The 19,308-nt window shown below is 41.9% G+C and overlaps 2 protein-coding genes across 39 annotated transcripts in view; one reads left to right on the top strand and one right to left on the bottom strand.

The window, feature by feature from the left end:
- Positions 1–5,096, bottom strand: part of LOC123773746 (protein tramtrack, beta isoform) — a 208,807-nt gene extending 203,711 nt beyond the window's left edge. For 6 of the 38 annotated variants that reach the window (XR_011224414.1, XM_045767669.2, XM_045767665.2 and 3 more), the window contains exons 1-2: positions 4,785–5,082; positions 2,771–2,861 (exon numbers count right to left, since the gene is read on the bottom strand). Coding sequence is in view for 34 of the 38 variants with exons in the window: in XM_045767669.2 (XP_045623625.1) it covers positions 2,771–2,861; positions 4,785–4,786 (93 nt within the window). In the remaining 4 variants the exon portion in view is untranslated. Of the gene's footprint in view, positions 1–2,770; positions 2,862–4,083; positions 4,195–4,250; positions 4,540–4,784 lie in introns of those variants that run through there. The other 32 variants (XR_011224413.1, XM_045767672.2, XM_045767656.2 and 29 more) reach the window with 17 other exon arrangements.
- Positions 5,097–7,190: 2,094 nt separating this feature from the next.
- LOC138356414 (clumping factor A-like) lies at positions 7,191–14,412 on the top strand. The gene is made up of 3 exons (XM_069312555.1): positions 7,191–7,318; positions 12,986–13,585; positions 13,632–14,412. Exons 1-3 carry the CDS (start codon positions 7,191–7,193, stop codon positions 14,410–14,412), a joined length of 1,509 nt encoding a protein of 502 aa, XP_069168656.1.
- Positions 14,413–19,308: the final 4,896 nt, after the last annotated feature.

Raw genomic sequence — 19,308 nt, 5'->3', positions numbered from 1 at the left:
ATCCATCCATAGCCAAAAAGAGTAACAATATTCAAGTGCTTCTTAAGACAACACTTAACACTATCGATTCCTTTACAAATAATTAACGATCACACAAGCATTATGCGTACATAGATGGCTTGGTTAAATTATATCAGCAGGTCACATTGCAAAAGCATGCAAGCCCTACAAAAATAACATCAGTATGTTGAATGCAGTTGCATTATTCTAGCTTTACTAGGTCAAAATTAAATCCAGGCACATGTCGACCTAGTCCTCTACTTTGGTACAAGTCGATGTATTTGAAAAAGCAAAAAATATCTCGGAGATATATGAAAGCTGAGCTAACAAAAAAAGTAATATACATGACATATACCTGGGTGGAGAGTTTGTCCATCTCAATGCCTTTACAAGGGTTATGTTATAAGTTGCATAGTGTGTCTTTAACTTAAATATAAATTATAGACTACTTCAATTAATTTTTGTGAGGTGAAATAATTGAAATTACATGCATGACAAAGTTTTGGTTAAGAAGTTACAATGTATAAATTTCTTACTTTATTTATAAATATGAAAATAATTGTTTACACAACATGAAAATAATTACGTTTACACAATTTCATATTCACAAAGTTTTTCTTTTTATTGCCAAATGCCTGAATGGCTTTCAAACTAGAAAATTATCTTCATCTTTCTACAAGGTAGAGTATATTACAGTACATACAAAAGAAATCTACTTGTAGATAAAATTTAAAATACAAGACTTATTGGTTATTTCAAAAAGAGAATTACATTCTCTTCAATATCACAATATCACTATTACAATATCACAAAGTAAGTTTGGCATGGTGCATCTACAGTACCTCAATATACCAGTGTATCCCCACAATTACATTAAATACTACCACTTTGGCATTATAATGTCCCAAATTACAAAATGTGCAAGTAAGGGAATTGAGTACATGAATGGTTAATATCCCCAAATTAATTCTGTGTCTAAGATGGAACAATGCTCCGTTTCCCAAACACCAATCCAAAAATACTAACTCCTATCTGCTACCTGTAACAGGAAGCACCACTTATGAATTCAGTACAGTACTTGATCAATATCAAGTGATGGAGCAGAGGTCCACCCCTCGTAATGCTCTAAATGATTTAATGACATTCAAAGATGTTATGGAAGACATAGGATGACAAAACTTGCCACACACAGTACAATAGATCACACAGCTTTATAACTTAGGAATACCACCATAGTTTAAACTATAAGAACTATACTAAAGTATGTACTGTAGTAGGCAATGTGATGGATATAAAACTCCAACTTCATGAGACCAAGACATATTAAAGTATAAAACTGTACTGGTAAAGATTCTAGATGGAACTCGAGGTTGGTTGAATTAATGAGATAAATATCTTAATTCTGAATAGCATTAAGGCTTTCAATAGAGGGGAAACTGCCCCGAATGTGAAAATAGTATTAGAGAGCAAATGAGACTATTAGAGATAAAAATGTGCAATATCTTGTTCTTATAGAAATCCCATCAATTTAGAGAGACTGTCGGCAATCACAAAAATGGTATTTCTAAGAACTCGCTAATAGCCAAAACACTTGTGTATTTACCTAGTTGTGCTTGCGGGGGTTGAGCTCTGCTCTTTCGGCCTGCCTCTTAACTGTCAATCAACTGTTACTAATTTTTTTCCCCCCACCTACACACACACACTCCCCCAGGAAGCAGCCCGTGACAGCTGACTAACTCCCAGGTACCTATTTACTGCTAGGTAACAGGGGCATCAGCGTGAAAGAAACTCTGCCCACTCTTTCTCGCTGGCGCCGGGAATCGAACCCCGGACCACAGGATCACGTGTCCAGTGTGCTGTCCACTCAGCCACCGGCCCCTGTGTGTTAATGTTTCTGTGTTGTTAGTTACAGGACACCTATTAGGCTTATTAAGATTTTTTTTAGCCAATGACAAGACATTGCCCCCAGATACAACCTGCAAGTTTAATAATTATCAGGTATCTAATAACAGTTAGCGGCATCATCTATAAGGAAATGTGCCCAAACATCTTCCCTGGCCAGAAATTGAGCTTAGGATCAAAATACTTTCAGTGTAAGTTTTATTTAAATGTGGTAAGAAGTTGAAAAAGTTAATCTTGTTCAAAATTTGTTACATTTAGGTTACAATTTCAGCTATATAAAAAAAGTGTTTTGTCAGCAGTAAGGATGGGACAACATAAGTAGCATCACTTTCATTCATAACAAAAAGAAATCAAAATACTGTATAATTTTAAAATTCAGCTATTTCCATGCAACCTAACAGTGCAAATACATGAAAATTTGGATTTACTGTACAACAAAAATTAATTTCAGTATGTTCTGTATATCCTTGTACAGTAATGTAATAAATAAATATAAATATATATATATATATATATAATATATATATATATATATATATATATAATATATATATATATATATATATATATATATATATATATATATATATATATAATATATATATATATTATATTATATATATATATATAATATATATATATATATATATATATATATATATATATATATATATATATATATATATATATATATATATATATATATATATATTAATAAATCTTTGATCCACTAGCAAGCATTATTAATTTGAAAACTTTGCTAGCATGAGACAAGTGCACATATAATTCACCATTGTAAACTACACTATGTTTTTCAAGCCAATAAAATCAAGCAACATTACTTTTAAATACCATTACGGCAGATTACCTGTTCCCGCAGGAATGTGAGGATGTCCACAAAGTGGGCCTGGTGGTTATTCCACTTTAAGGAGAGAAGCTCCTCTGCCATTTTGCCACACCTAGAAATAAAGGAAAAACCAAATTAAGTATTTAAGCTTTCAACATCTGAAAGATAATTAACTGGTAGGTATGGAGAAAAACAAAGAAGTACTTCCTCTTGACAGCTCATATAATATATTCAAGAGCAAGAAAATATTGACAGTAACAAAATGTAACTATTGTACTGTGCACGCACACACTTGTGCATGTAAGTACATTATATATGTATAAATTTTGAGTTATCTGATTTTTTTCATGCCTAATTTTAGTATTATCTGTAAATTTTCTCATTGCTCTTGAATCTCATCTAAATCATTCATATTGTGCACAATAGGTCCTTAGACAGGCCTGGGGCCACTCAACTTTCAATGGTTTCCAACTCAGACTTAAAACCATTTATGTTAGCTCTTCATTTCCTTTGAAGTAACTATACCCTAATCCTACTTAAAACAACCTCCACCTTTATCACTGTAGCAAGTCTATCGTGAGACACAGAATCAGTATCAGAGCTTTTCTCACGTCAATGAAATAATGTTAGTAATCCTTTTCACTATCAATGCCAGGAAATATGCTGGAAAAGAACAAAAGCAAATTTGTTATAACACAAGCAGGCCTTAGCAAATTGATATTGTGAAGAGTAAGTAATTATCAAAAGAAGGCATCAAACCAGGAAGGCTATGCAGCAAATTTAATATGTAGCAAATTTAATATGAAGGCTAATGTAGCAAATAGATATTGTTAACAATTTATCATTTTTTCAACATGTAAATGAATGACTTTGTAAATTATAGATTTGAACAATTTTCTGCAATAGGCAATAGGCTACCTGGTTGCTAGTTAAAAATAAAGTACAATAATGTATGCCTCTTATTAAAAATTGGCACAACATTTACAACCCTCCACTACTCCAGTAATCTGACTGTAGGTATCCAAAGTTTGCTGACTGTAATAAAAGTGTAGACTTGTGGGCCACTTCCTAAACCACTTGTAATATAAAGACTATTGATATAAGTAACTCACTGAGAGAAGCTAAAATCTTTCCTGCACTCAGATCATCATGGAGAAAGTGTTTAAATAAATCTTATTAATGTCTAAATAAAAGTTTACATAAAAATTTTAATGTTATTGTCTTGGCTCTCCCAATCCTGCTATAGTCATGAATTACTGTAAAAAAAAAGAATGCAAAATTTTTTCTTTCTGATTCTAATTAATACAAACTGCTCCTCTGCTCGTCACAATTACCTCAGCTTCCATAGCAATTATTACAAGGGAAGCGCAAAGTTAATTTGGTAACAAAAAGTTTGTCAGCCGAATTATGAGCCACAATGGTTCGTAAAGTACAGCAAGCATCAGCTCACTAATCTTGAAGATTCTATACACCCTCACAAGAGCAAAAGGCGACTTAAAACCTTTGTGTGAAACTTCCGTCTCAGAGGCCCCGAAACTTAATGAGGTTCAGTCCAGGTCGTCGTCATATTAGTGGTGAGGTTAGGGAGGTATGAGGTGGAGGTGTGAGTAGTGGAGACCCAGAGTGAGGTGTGAGTAGTGGTGGAGGTCCAGAGTGAGGCGTGAGGCGGTGAGTGAAGCTGCCCCCTTGGAGCCCTACACCAGCTTCACATACATTCCTCCCTCCTACATCCCCACCACCAACATTCCTCCTCGACACACCTATCCCTCTCGTTACCCCTCGACGGCTCAACTAGAGTAACACAGGTGAAGTAATGCCTCGCCTGACAGCCTGCCCCCTTGCTAATTCCTACCAGAAAGCTTCAACCGCTCCAAGATGGCGTCACTTGGCCTCTCCAAGGTGCGCGTCATGCTATTATTTCCCCCATTAAACCTCCAATCAACACACCACTCCACCTCTAAACCCGCCAGACACATCTCCGGCAAGATGGACTACACGTCACGATTAATGTTTCCGTATAAAGGTGTTTACTTACATTAATATCACGAAATATAAGAGAACATTGTATTTCCCGCTGCAGTAGTCGTTGACTGCGCTCCTCTCCCGACTGATGCCGCCGCCGCGCCTGCCTCCTGATTGGTCCGCTCCCGAGGCTGCCTCTCTCACACTCTTCCCTTCAATTCTTCGCAAACGTCAAATTTGACTTCAAATTGCAGATATTTGATTACCCAAATCAAATTGTCGTGCGTTGTCAACACTATAGTACCCCGATATTGGGTCAAAATGAGGGTTTTTAATTGGGAAAAGGGTAAATCTTTGTTAGTTAGGACCTTTGTCAGGAGAAGAGAGTTCCTCATTGGCCAGTCTTCCCTGCCACCTCTAGCGGGCTCTCCAAATATTACGAAAATCAATACAGCCGTTACTTTCATTTTCGAAAGCTCTTTTTAAAACATTTGATTTAAAATATATACTTAAAACATATTAGAGACAGAAGCCATGATGCTAAAGGTAATGCAAGTACTGCTGTAATTCTTATATATTTTTTTGCTTTGGGCAGAACTTGCAGAAGCGAACGAATGCTGAATTTATAAATTTATGAAAAAAACATTAATATATAGAGGTACTGTGCATGTATGTATATATGAAAATGAATTGCCGTGTAGGAAATATAAAAGGAAAATGTAAGAAACTTTTAACGTGTTTGCCCCTATAATTTAACATCGCTTAATTCATGTTTAATTTTGTATTAATAAGCTTTGTATGCACACAATTGGCTAGAGTTAGAGTACAAATCTAGAGCAGCTAATGTAGGTTCACCTCATACCTCCATCTCCAGGGACGGTTTACACCTGGGAGGAGAGTCTAGTCTATTACCTAACAGGCAATGTGATGTTATAGTGGCCAGAATACGCCTGGCATATAGGCGTATCTGGCAGCTTTCTCAACTAGCATGCACTGTACGTAACACCGAAGCTTTGAGTAGACTATAAGGAGCTCTTCCAGTATCTTTTGAGTAATAAAATAATTGAAAAGCTCCAGGTATCTCATGTCATTTGGTCTAAAATCATAGATAAGTGGGCAGCCACTTACATAGTGCAGAGGAGTGTGTCCTATATAGCTCTTTTTCACAAAGTTTACAAGGGTCAGAAGACTGGTAAATGCTTTCCATTATTGAAAAATGCAAGGCCTTGCATGTAATATATATACAATACACACTACAATAAGTAATAAACATATCAACAACACGTCACAGCTCTGTATCAGATTGATAAAGATAAGGACATACAGGCGCTATGTGATCACCATCGATATCTATGGGAGGTGGCTGCAGGTAACGAATCTCCCAATGGTGAACGTTCAAATTGTAAACTATGTGAACAAGAGCTAGGACATACTTTCTAACATTATATCTCTGTTTGCCCTGTTATCAGTGGCTTCAGACCAAATGATATAGGGTACTTTGAGGTCTGTAATTACTTCATTAACCCAGGAATATTGGAAGATTTTCTTGTGCTGTACACAGATTTTGCCAGTGGGGGTTGATAGATCAGTCTCAGATTTCATGCTCTCCCCTGATTCCATGTATGACTGGCCGTCGTGTGAGGTGGCGATGATGGTTGAGCTTCTAGCTGGGTTTTTTTATCTACACTGTGTAGTCTTTCATTCATAATAGGGTGGCAGCACATTACTGTGTATACCTAAGCTTTTTTTTTTAAAGAAAATACATTCTTTGAGAGAAGTCTTGTAGGAACTGGTACTAGTAGTTATAATATAAAATTTCCTTGATTCAGTGCTTAGCTCTTGTGAAAATCGTAAAGTTGTTGTTTAGTCAGAGTTTGTTTTTTGTACTAAGGTATTTTTTCCCCCCTGATTCCATCCATGTATGACTAACCATCCTGTGAGGTGGGAATATTAGATGAACTTATAGCTAGTTTATTATCTACACTGTAATCTTTCATATAGAATAGGATAGCAGCACATCGATGTGTATACCTAAGCTTGTTAATTAAAAAAAGTGATCCACCAATAATATTTTAAAGTTGCTTAACAAAACCTTAGGAATATTCGAACAATCATTTGACCAAGGAAAATACAGTGGTTATTCAGCGTTACAAATCTCTGATGGGCCCCCAATCTGGACTAATATCCAAGCTTAGAGAAATTTTACAATTTCAGTGCAGACTAACAAAAAAAATCACCTCAGAAATAAGTCAAGCCTCATACGAAGAACAGTTGAGGCTTTCATGACTAAAAGGAGGAAGTTTATCTCTCAGAATGTTCGGTAATACGTTTATTGCATGTGATGTGTATCTATGTATGTATTAACACGATGTACTGAACGGGGTGAGAATAGCTTGAGCTACCTCATCCCTTTGTGTGTATTTTACCTCAATAAACTTATTTCAATTTCAATTTCAACTAACAACACGGCAAACCAAACATGTTACAACGGCTGATTCGTCGAGACATTGAAAGTACTGAACAAATTGGAAGATATAATCGAGACCACTTTAAGAGGTCCACTGTAACAGACAAGGTTCAACAGCTTCAAGCTCAACAAGCCACAATGTAGTACAGACAATAGGAGATGCCTTCTTTGCCCGAAGGTTAATAAACCCATAGAATCGCCTAACCGCTTAAGTCGTAATTACCGAGACTACTCCAATTCAAAATTCCACTGGAAAAATATCCTGAATAATATGGGAATCAATGACATGCATTTCATTTTCTTTCTTTATTATGCACCCCATACCCATCCCGTGGGCGGTGGTGTAAAGGATTACAGAGGCACATAATCGGTTCAGGAACTGAACCCTCTAGTTTAGCTAAGCAAATAACAATCTTTTGATGCTAGTTACAAAATTATTAATGTTATATATACATTTACACATACTCATGCATACATGTACATATACATACGTATACTTATATACATACACATACATATTTAATCACTCACACAAATACACACATCAATAATCTTTTGTGTCACAAGTGATTCAAGAAGTCGCCGGCTTTTTGTTTCGTTTGAGGCTATTAGTGATGGCGGCCCTCGGGTAAAATCACAGGTTATACCATATTAATTCTGGAGAGTATAATGCCGCGTTATATTTGACGTAGGGTTTTGTCCATACAAAGTATTTAGTTCTAAACACATTACTCTTAATACTAGTGCTCAATGCTAGTGATGGAGATCCTAGGTCTAGTTCAATTTTATGAAATTTACAAACAGACTTAGTTGTTTTGTTTTTGGGTTGGTGTTGAGCGTAAGGCCTATCAACCGAGGGAAGGTTAAGGTCACACAAGTGCTTCCTGACGAACCAGCAAGTATACTTTAGTCCTTTTAGTTTAGTTCATTTATTATGCACCCCATACCCATCTTGTGGGCGGTAGTGGAAAGGGTTACAGAGGCACATAATGGGCTCAGGGACTGAACCCCACAATTCATTTAGCTAAGCAAGTTACAATCTTGATGAGCTAGTTACAAAATTCAATATAAGTCCTCACATCAACAATGGGTTCGAGATCGACCTCAAGTACAGGTTCTAAATTAAGCAACGGACATATGTGGAGAGCTAGTGTCAAAATTTGTTTGTCCTGCACGCCGCCCCCCATCCTGTGGGCAGCGGTGGATAGGTTACAGTCACTCAGTTACTACCTACAGTTAGCAAACTGGGGATATTTGGCTAAAATTTCTGGTAGCAGATCATTTTGAATGAAATATTTACACATCGTTGGAACATTGGTTATAGAATTGTCTCTAAATTCACGTATCTTTTCGCACTCCATCACATAATGACGAAGGGTGTGCGAATAATTTTGTTGACACAGTTTACATTTGCTCAGGTCTACATCAGCAGATAATGAGAATTCCCAGAGATACTTGTAACCGAGTCTAAGCCTACCAAAGTAAACACAAGGTATATATGCACAGAGAAGCGGGATACTCCTCTCAGCGTATTATATTCCTTGCTGTCTTGTCTACCTCGTTATGTAGGGTAATTCAAAGGACATTCTGAAATCCTTGCTCTGTGTACAATTTGCATAAATTATTTATCTGTACACTAGTTCATAATTCAGAGGTAGGACCAAAGAGCCGAAAGTCAAACCCCGCAAGCACAACTAGATTAGTGCAATTAGTCGAGTACTAGTTGAGGTCGACCCCAGAAGGTGCGTCATATGCATGTTGAGAGCCCCCCTAGAATGCAAAACTCTATGGACTCGGCCCTGAACATTTCTTCACTGACTTCATGAATGGACCATCTTATCTTGAGATGATTTCGGTGCTTTAGTGTCCCCGCGGCCCGGTCCTCGACCAGGCTTCCACCCCCAGGAAGCAGCCCGTGACAGCTGACTAACTCCCAGGTACCTATTTACTGCTTGATTAATTTTATTTATTTACTATGATTAATTAATGGGTTGAATCCCGTTCAATGGAGGCTTGGGGAGCCGACCCTGACACCCCCATATGGCCGTCTCCCAATGTCCACCAATTGGAAGTAACCAGGGGCCAGATTCACGAAGCAGTTACGCACGCACTTACGAACCTGTACATCTTTTCTCAATCTTTGGCGGCTTTGTTTACAATTATTAAACAGTTAATGAGACAGTGACCACGACAGTGACCAAGACAGTGACTAGGACAGTCATAAGTTGAAATGTTCCTATTACCAAAACATTCCAGATTCAGTGCTAAGTGTACTTGCAGAACAGGTGGCTTTGTCTCGATTCACAATAGAGAATCCCGGGTTCGATTCCCGGTCGGGACAGAAATGGTTGGGCACGTTTCCTCTCACCTAATGCCTTACTTCACCTAACAATAAATATGTACCCGTCCCCTTGGACTGGACGGTAAAGCGACGTTCAATCCCCGACCGTCCAAGTGGTTGGGCCCCATTCCTTCCCCACGTCCCATCCCAAATCCGAATCCCTTGGCAGTGCTATATAGTTGTAATGGCTTGGCGCTTTCCCCTGATAATTCCTCCCTTCTCTAAACTTGGAAGTAATGAAACCGTTACCAGCAGCCTAAAGACCTTGCTGGAGACGTTGATATATTAAGACTAGGATCCAGATTCACGAAAGCACTTTCGCAAGCTCTTACGAACGTGTACATCTTTCCTCAATCTTTGACGGCTTTGGTTACATTTATTAAACAGTTTACAAACTTCCCAGTTTTACCAAGTTTCATGAAAACTTGCCAGTCAACTGTTGTTATTGTTATAAACAGCCTCCTGGTGCTTCGGAGCTCATTAACTGTTTAATAATTGTAAACAAAGCCGGCAAAGATTGAGAAAAGATGTACAGGTTCGTAAGTGCTTGCGTAAGTGCTTTCGTGAATCTGGCCCCAGGGCTGGGAGGTCATAGTGGTGACTTTGAGGGGTGGTCAGGGCGGGTGTAGCAAGGTAGCGGATCACCACTGCCTCAGGCACCGCTGGGCGCCGGCCAGTATGCAAAACAACAAATTCGGTTTTTTCTTCGTTGAAAATCGTTAATTTTCAAAATATGGCGCCACTTGGTCACTCACGCACAGTTTAAGGGGGATTATAAAAATTTTATATACATTTTAGGCATAAGTAATTAGGAACTAATTATTACTAAGATCGTGTTACATTGTGGTTTAAAGTGCTCTTGAAGAAGTCATCTTAAGTGACTATTATTAATGGCTAATATTCTCCACACGTGCACAGTAGGCTACAAGGTACGATGTCGTCGAGTGACTGTGTTACAGTGAATTTCTGTGACAAGAGTTGTGTAGAGGAAAACCATTCAGTCAGCTGTTGTGACAACACTGTCTTCATAAGCGAGGAGTCAGCGAGTATGTGCGCTACAACCCAAGGCAAAACACAGCCAGTGTCAGTGATCAAAGAAACTGTTGACGTACTGGAATGGTAAAAATTGAGAATGATTTTAAAATCATACGAAACTCTAGGGAGATTCACACCAGATTTCACTATCTCCCCAACCTCTCTCATTTCCTAAAAGCATCAGATTATTTATTCAACCATCTTCCTGTTTACATAATAATTGTTACATATATTGCCGTAATGAACAATTAGTACAATTTGTTACTATTCACTTGATAAGACTGGGAAAAAATAAAGCTAAACAACTAATTTATATATTCGTAGTTCTAGTAACTCACGCACAAGATGTATGTACTATGTTAGGCTTCAGATACCGTGTATTAGGGCTAGAAGGGTTAGGGTTTATTACCAAATACAAAACATTTTCCGGTTTGTCCAGATTTAAGAGTACCAAATTCTTTCTAATTGTCCAGTGCGTCAATGTGTGCGATGGTCGACATGTTTACTGTATATACTACATAGAGAAGAACATAGACTGCATTTATAACGAGCCCCATACCCATCCTGTGGGTGGTTGTGGAAAAAGGATATAGAGGAATGTAATAAGTTCAAGAACTGAACCAAAAACATTCGGTTAGGTTAGCTAGTTACAACAATGACAAGTTAGTTACATCATTTGTTAACATAAATTAGCCAAAAGTGTCTTCAAATTTTGTCGCCGCTAACATCACCGTAACCCTATGAGGCCCTGACACAGTGAAAGTTAATTAATGTGTCGAGCCAATTATATATAATTATTATTTAGCTCGGGTCAACATCGGCAGGTAATGCATACTCCCAGGGATACATATATATTTAGTTGTATATACAAGAGTTGTTACATTCTTGTACAGCCACTAGTACGCGTAGCGTTTCGGGCAGGTCCTTAATTCTCTGGTCCCTGAAATACGACCCGCCAAATCGTTTAACAACCAGGTACCTATTTTACTGTTGGGTTTAACAGAGGCTACAGTTAAGGATTTACATCCAGTAAATCCTCCCCAGACAGGATTTGATCCCAGGACAAAGCGCTCGCGAAATGGCAAGTGAGCGTCTTCCCAGTTCGCCACGGGGGACCGCTAAGTCTGAATATAACAGAGTTTATGTCAAACAGCAGTAACATGTAGGAATCTGTTGATTATATTGGATGATTGGCTATACAGTCTCCGTGGTGTAGTGGTAAGACACTCGCCTGGCGTTCCGTGAGCGCTGTCATGGGTTCGTATCCTGGCCGGGGAGGATTTACTGGGCGCAAATCCTTAACTGTAGCCTCTGTTTAACTCAACAGTAAAATGTGTACTTGGTTGTAACAAGGATTCTTCGCGGCGGGGATCGTATTCCAGGGACCTGCCCGAAACGCTACGCGTACTAGTGGCTCTACAACCATGTAACAACTCTTGTATATATCTCAAAAAAAAAAAAAAAAAATGTGGATCGTCTTCCAGGAGATGATTAAGAGTGGAATGGCCAGTATAGCATTCACTTTGTCTCAGAACTGCAAGGTTTTGTTGAAGTTACAGTGTATAATATGTCTCGTGCTGCTTATATGCAGTTCCAAGTTGGAGTCAATTATGAGAGTATCATAATCAATGAGAGGTCAATGTAAAGTGTCCTCTCCTAACCGACCAGAGGACCCAAAACAGAAAACGGGACAGTACGCCACTTTCGCCAGTCACTTCCATTATATACTGGAAAGCTTCCTCGGACTGAGAGGTCTGGCTCTGGTAAGAGGTGGTTGGGACTGACCACTGTTAGAGGACGTCGAGTGAATTGACGATCCCTTATATCTAAGAGAAACCATATTGACGTGCGGTCAACTTTGCAGTAATTCGTGAGCTGCGTTATAAGAAACATTGGCGGAGTTTGATCTGTAACAGTACCTAGTTACCTTACAGAACATATATATATATATATATATATATATATATATATATATATATATATATATATATATATATATATATATGTTGTACCTAGTAGCCAGAACGCACTTTTCACCCTACTATGCAAGGCCCGATTTGCCTAATAAGCCAAGTTTTCCTGAATTAATATATTTTCTCTAATTTTTTTCTTATGAAATGATAAAGCAACCTATTTCATTATGCATGAGGTCAATTTTTTTTATTGGAGTTAAAATTAACGTAGATCGAACCTAACCAACCCTACCTAACCTAACCTAACCTATCTTTATAGGTTAGGTTAGGTTAGGTAGCCGAAAAAGTTAGGTTAGGTTAGGTTAGGTAGTCGAAAAACAATTAATTCATGAAAACTTGGCTTATTAGGCAAATCGGGCCTTGCATAGTAGGCTGAGAAGTGCGTTCTGGCTACTAGGTACGACATATACACCACCTATACCACCCTGTGTGTCACTTTCACACACGACACCATGAAGACCTCTGCGATCATCGACCAACGACCTGCCGCTGGCTACCACTGACGACCTGCCGCTGGCTACCACTGATGACCTGCCGCTGGCTACCACTGATGACCTGCCGCTGGCTACCACTGATGACCTGCCGCTGGCTACCACTGATGACCTGCCGCTGGCTACCACTGATGACCTGCCGCTGGCTACCACTGATGACCTGCCGCTGGCTACCACTGATGACCTGCCGCTGGCTACCACTGATAACCTGCCGCTGGCTACCACTGATGACCTGCCGCTGGCTACCACTGATGACCTGCCGCTGGCTACCACTGATGACCTGCCGCTGGCTACCACTGATAACCTGCCGCTGGCTACCACTGATGACCTGCCGCTGGCTACCACTGATGACCTGCCGCTGGCTACCACTGATAACCTGCCGCTGGTTACCACTGACGACCTGCCGCTGGCTACCACTGATGACCTACCGCTGGCTACCACTGATGACCTGCCGCTGGCTACCACTGACGACCTGCCGCTGGCTACCACTGATGACCTGCCGCTGGCTACCACTGACGACCTGCCGCTGGTTACCACTGACGACCTGCCGCTGGCTACCATACAGTGGTGAAGATGGCCACAGTGACCAAGACAGTAGTGAAGATGGCCACAGTGACCAAGACAGTGGTGAAGATGGCCACAGTGACCAAGACAGTGGTGAAGATGGCCACAGTGACCAAGACAGTGGTGAAGATGGCCACAGTGACCAAGGCAGTGGTGAAGATGGCCACAGTGACCAAGACAGTGGTGAAGATGGCCACAGTGACCAAGACAGTAGTGAAGATGGCCACAGTGACCAAGACAGTAGTGAAGATGGCCACAGTGACCAAGACAGTAGTGAAGATGGCCACAGTGACCAAGACAGTAGTGAAGATGGCCACAGTGACCAAGACAGTGGTGAAGATGGCCACAGTGACCAAGACAGTGGTGAAGATGGCCACAGTGACCAAGACAGTGGTGAAGATGGCCACAGTGACCAAGACAGTGGTGAAGATGGCCACAGTGACCAAGACAGTGGTGAAGATGGCCACAGTGACCAAGACAGTGGTGAAGATGGCCACAGTGACCAAGACAGTGGTGAAGATGGCCACAGTGACCAAGACAGTGGTGAAGATGGCCACAGTGACCAAGACAGTAGTGAAGATGGCCACAGTGACCAAGACAGTAGTGAAGATGGCCACAGTGACCAAGACAGTAGTGAAGATGGCCACAGTGACCAAGACAGTAGTGAAGATGGCCACAGTGACCAAGACAGTAGTGAAGATGGCCACAGTGACCAAGACAGTGGTGAAGATGGCCACAGTGACCAAGACAGTGGTGAAGATGGCCACAGTGACCAAGACAGTGGCACAGAAAGGTTGTTTACGGTGATAGTGTATAGTGTAGGTGGTTAAAGTTATGAACCCATTGGGTATAGTAGTTGGATATCAATCAATTGACAATGGATGTCAATCAACTGTTTCTACTACTACTATTTTTTTTTCTCCACACCACACACACACCCCAGGAAGCAGCCCGTGACAGCTGACTAACTCCCAGGTACCTATTTACTGCTAGGTAACAGGGGCATAGGGTGAAAGAAACTGTGCACATCCTTTCTCGCTGGCGCCCGGAATCGAACCCGGGACCACAGGATCACGTGTCCAGCGTGCTGTCCGCTCGGCCAGCGGCTCCCAAGTACTTTAGAGTTTTGAGTTTTATGCAGATCGTTACACTGATGAAGCTGTGTGTTTACCTGGTTGCTGGGGTTCTGGGAGTTAATATCTGCTTGCTGGGGTTCTGGGAGTTAATACCTGCTTGCTGGGGTTCTGGGAGTTAATACCTGCTTGCTGGGGTTCTGGGAGTTAATATCTGCTTGCTGGGGTTCTGGGAGTTAATATCTGCTTGCTGGGGTTCTGGGAGTTAATACCTGCTTGCTGGGGTTCTGGGAGTTAATATCTGCTTGCTGGGGTTCTGGGAGTTAATATCTGCTTGCTGGGGTTCTGGGAGTTAATACCTGCTTGCTGGGGTTCTGGGAGTTAATACCTGCTTGCTGGGGTTCTGGGAGTTAATACCTGCTTGCTGGGGTTCTGGGAGTTAATACCTGCTTGCTGGGGTTCTGGGAGTTAATATCTGCTTGCTGGGGTTCTGGGAGTTAATATCTGCTTGCTGGGGTTCTGGGAGTTAATATCTGCTTGCTGGGGTTCTGGGAGTTACTACCTGGTTGCTGGGGTTCTGGGAGTTAATACCTGCTTGCTGGGGTTCTGGGAGTTAATACCTGCTTGCTGGGGTTCTGGGAGTTAATACCTGCTTGCTGGGGTTATGGGAGTTAATATCTGCTTGCTGGGGTTCTGGGAGTTAATATCTGTTTGCTGGGGTTCTGGGAGTTAATATCTGCTTGCTGGGGTTCTGGGAGTTAATATCTGCTTGCTGGGGTTCTGGGAGTTAATACCTGGTTGCTGGGGTTCTGGGAGTTAATATCTGCTTGCTGGGGTTCTGGGAGTTAATATCTGCTTGCTGGGGTTCTGGGAGTTACTACCTGCTTGCTGGGGTTCTGGGAGTTACTACCTGCTTGCTGGGGTTCTGGGAGTTAATACCTGCTTGCTGGGGTTCTGGGAGTTAATACCTGCTTGCTGGGGTTCTGGGAGTTAATATCTGCTTGCTGGGGTTCTGGGAGTTAATATCTGCTTGCTGGGGTTCTGGGAGTTAATACCTGGTTGCTGGGGTTCAGGGAGTTAATATCTGCTTGCTGGGGTTCTGGGAGTTAATATCTGCTTGCTGGGGTTCTGGGAGTTAATATCTGTTTGCTGGGGTTCTGGGAGTTAATATCTGCTTGCTGGGGTTCTGGGAGTTAATACCTGCTTGCTGGGGTTCTGGGAGTTAATACCTGCTTGCTGGGGTTCTGGGAGTTAATATCTGCTTGCTGGGGTTCTGGGAGTTAATATCTGCTTGCTGGGGTTCTGGGAGTTAATACCTGGTTGCTGGGGTTCTGGGAGTTAATATCTGCTTGCTGGGGTTCTGGGAGTTAATATCTGCTTGCTGGGGTTCTGGGAGTTAATACCTGCTTGCTGGGGTTCTGGGAGTTAATACCTGGTTGCTGGGGTTCTGGGAGTTAATATCTGCTTGCTGGGGTTCTGGGAGTTAATATCTGCTTGCTGGGGTTCTGGGAGTTAATATCTGCTTGCTGGGGTTCTGGGAGTTAATACCTGCTTGCTGGGGTTCTGGGAGTTAATATCTGCTTGCTGGGGTTCTGGGAGTTAATATCTGCTTGCTGGGGTTCTGGGAGTTACTACCTGCTTGCTGGGGTTCTGGGAGTTAATATCTGCTTGCTGGGGTTCTGGGAGTTAATATCTGCTTGCTGGGGTTCTGGGAGTTAATATCTGCTTGCTGGGGTTCTGGGAGTTAATATCTGCTTGCTGGGGTTCTGGGAGTTAATATCTGCTTGCTGGGGTTCTGGGAGTTACTACCTGCTTGCTGGGGTTCTGGGAGTTAATATCTGCTTGCTGGGGTTCTGGGAGTTAATATCTGCTTGCTGGGGTTCTGGGAGTTAATATCTGCTTGCTGGGGTTCTGGGAGTTAATATCTGCTTGCTGGGGTTCTGGGAGTTAATATCTGCTTGCTGGGGTTCTGGGAGTTAATATCTGCTTGCTGGGGTTCTGGGAGTTAATATCTGCTTGCTGGGGTTCTGGGAGTTAATATCTGCTTGCTGGGGTTCTGGGAGTTAATATCTGCTTGCTGGGGTTCTGGGAGTTAATATCTGCTTGCTGGGGTTCTGGGAGTTAATATCTGTTTGCTGGGGTTCTGGGAGTTAATATCTGCTTGCTGGGGTTCTGGGAGTTAATATCTGCTTGCTGGGGTTCTGGGAGTTACTACCTGCTTGCTGGGGTTCTGGGAGTTAATACCTGCTTGCTGGGGTTCTGGGAGTTACTACCTGCTTGCTGGGGTTCTGGGAGTTAATATCTGCTTGCTGGGGTTCTGGGAGTTACTACCTGCTTGCTGGGGTTCTGGGAGTTACTACCTGCTTGCTGGGGTTCTGGGAGTTAATATCTGCTTGCTGGGGTTCTGGGAGTTAATACCTGCTTGCTGGGGTTCTGGGAGTTAATACCTGCTTGCTGGGGTTCTGGGAGTTAATACCTGCTTGCTGGGGTTCTGGGAGTTAATACCTGGTTGATGGGGTTCTGGGAGTTGTTCTACTCCCCAAGCCCGGCCCGAGGCCAGGCTTGACTTGTGAGAGTTTGGTCCACCAGGCTGTTGCTTGGAGCGGCCCGCAGGCCCACATATACCTGGTTGATGGGGTTCTGGGAGTTGTTCTACTCCCCAAGCCCGGCCCGAGGCCAGGCTTGACTTGTGAGAGCTTGGTCCACCAGGCTGTTGCTTGGAGCGGCCCGCAGGCCCACATACCCACCACAGCCTGGTTGGTCCGCCACTCCTTGAAGAAAACAGTCCAGTTTCCTCTTGAAGATGTCCACGGTTGTTCCGGCAATATTTCTTATGCTCGCTGGGAGGACGTTGAACAACCGCGGAGTGAAGATGCCTACAATAATGGAGGAAGTTTGTTGTGAAGATGGAGATCAAACTTCAAGATTAAACTTCCTTCACAGTGATGAATGAAGTTTGTTGTCAATATGTTCCTTTCTTCACCCTAGCAACGCTGGGACTAGTGTGTGTGTAATGTTACCTTCTCATACATAGTTTGAGACCGAGTTCGTCATTATGAAAAGATTCACCACGTTATAGAACCAGCAGTGCTTTCTTACTGGATATCATTGTTCAGTAGTTAAATATAAGGTGTACAGATAATTGCAAACATCAGTGTCAAACATCCACTGCTGAGTATGATTACAGCGCTGTGTGCTCCTTGCACTCCTTCATTACTATTGCTCATGCTATGATTTTGTTACTGGTGGTACAACTCCAAATCAATCCGCAGTGCTGTTTCAGCGATCCACAGCGCTGTTTCCAGCGATCCACAGCGCTGTTTCAGCGATCCACAACGCTGTTTCAGCGATCCACAGCGCTGTTTCAGCGATCCATAGCGCTGTTTCAGCGATCCATAGCGCTGTTTCAGCGATCCACAGCGCTGTTTCCAGCGATCCACAGCGCTGTTTCAGCGATCCGCAGCGCGTTTCGGCGATCCGCAGCGCGTTTCAGAGATCCACAGAGCGTTTCAGCGATCCACAGCGCTGTTTCGGAGATTCTCAGCACTGTTTCGGAGATCTACAGCGCGTTTCAGCGATCCACAGCGCTGTTTCGGAGATCCACAGCGCTGTTTCGGAGATCCTCAGCGCTGTTTCGGAGATCCACAACGCTGTTTCGGAGATCCTCAGCGCTATTTCCAGGAAATATTTTACTGAATTGGTGTACTGCAGCTTCCCAAACTTAACTGGACTGGCATTTCTTTTTTGAAGCTGTATATGGAGTTTACCTCCACAAATTCATTGTTGCTCATTTAATTTCTTGGTCAGAGCTCTGACACTGAAAATGTTATTTGTAATGTCGATATAATTAGTTTATTAATGACCCCATGTGCCTCCTGTAGGAATGAGACAGGTTATAGTCATATATAATGGATTCAGTACTTGAACCCCAATCTTCTTTATGCCAAGCTATTTATATATGTGGCGAACTCGGTAAATATTATTTTAATTTGCTAATCATACACCCCGCACCCATCCAGCTTATTGTGACTGTTAATTAATTAATGTACTCTACTTTTTATGTAAACTTTCCCAATTATGTACTAGCTACCATATAGTTTTGGGTTTAATTTACCCGAATTTGCCTGAATTTATCTGAGGGTCATTAATACTATAGTCCTTCTGTCCTCGGCGAGGACAGGAAGCTGGCGGCTTGTCTAAGCTCCCTCTATTTGTCCTGATGATTTTCCAAGCTGGATTTTTAAAGTTCGGCGGAGTTTTTTGGCATTTACGGCTTCGGCGGGTAGGCAGTTCCATGGGTTTATAACCCTGTGTGCGAAAAAGCATCTCCTGTTTTCAACCCTTCATTGCAACCCATCCTCCTGTTTATATAGTAACGATGTAACGTTACCTTATAGTAACGATTGATTGATTGATGAAGATTAAGCCACCCAAAAGGTGGCACGGGCATGAATAGCCCGTAAGTGGTGGCCCTTTTGAGCCATTACCAGTATCAAGAGCTGGTAGATCTGTGGAGGTGCGACTGCACCCTACGTGACGGGAGATGTCTCCCGTGTCTGTATAGTAACGATGATGACCACTGTATATATACCGACGTACAACGACATTAGAAAGCAGAAATGTGAACTATTGAGTTGGACAAACCGGAAAACT

Source organism: Procambarus clarkii, chromosome 72 (assembly GCF_040958095.1).
Source record: "Procambarus clarkii isolate CNS0578487 chromosome 72, FALCON_Pclarkii_2.0, whole genome shotgun sequence".
NCBI lineage: Eukaryota > Metazoa > Arthropoda > Malacostraca > Decapoda > Cambaridae > Procambarus > Procambarus clarkii.
The sequence above is the reverse complement of the archived record's forward strand: the minus strand, read 5'-3'. Positions and strand labels throughout refer to the sequence as shown.

Bases quoted from the DNA above. Each gene is read 5' to 3' on its own strand.
- LOC138356414 (XM_069312555.1), top strand. From the start codon at position 7,191: ATGTTACAACGGCTGATTCGTCGAGACATTGAAAGTACTGAACAAATT. The intron at 7,319-12,985 runs GTAGTACAGACA...GACACCATGAAG, and splicing joins CAAGCTCAACAAGCCACAAT to ACCTCTGCGATCATCGACCA. The intron at 13,586-13,631 runs GTGAAGATGGCC...AGATGGCCACAG, and splicing joins CCGCTGGCTACCATACAGTG to TGACCAAGACAGTGGTGAAG.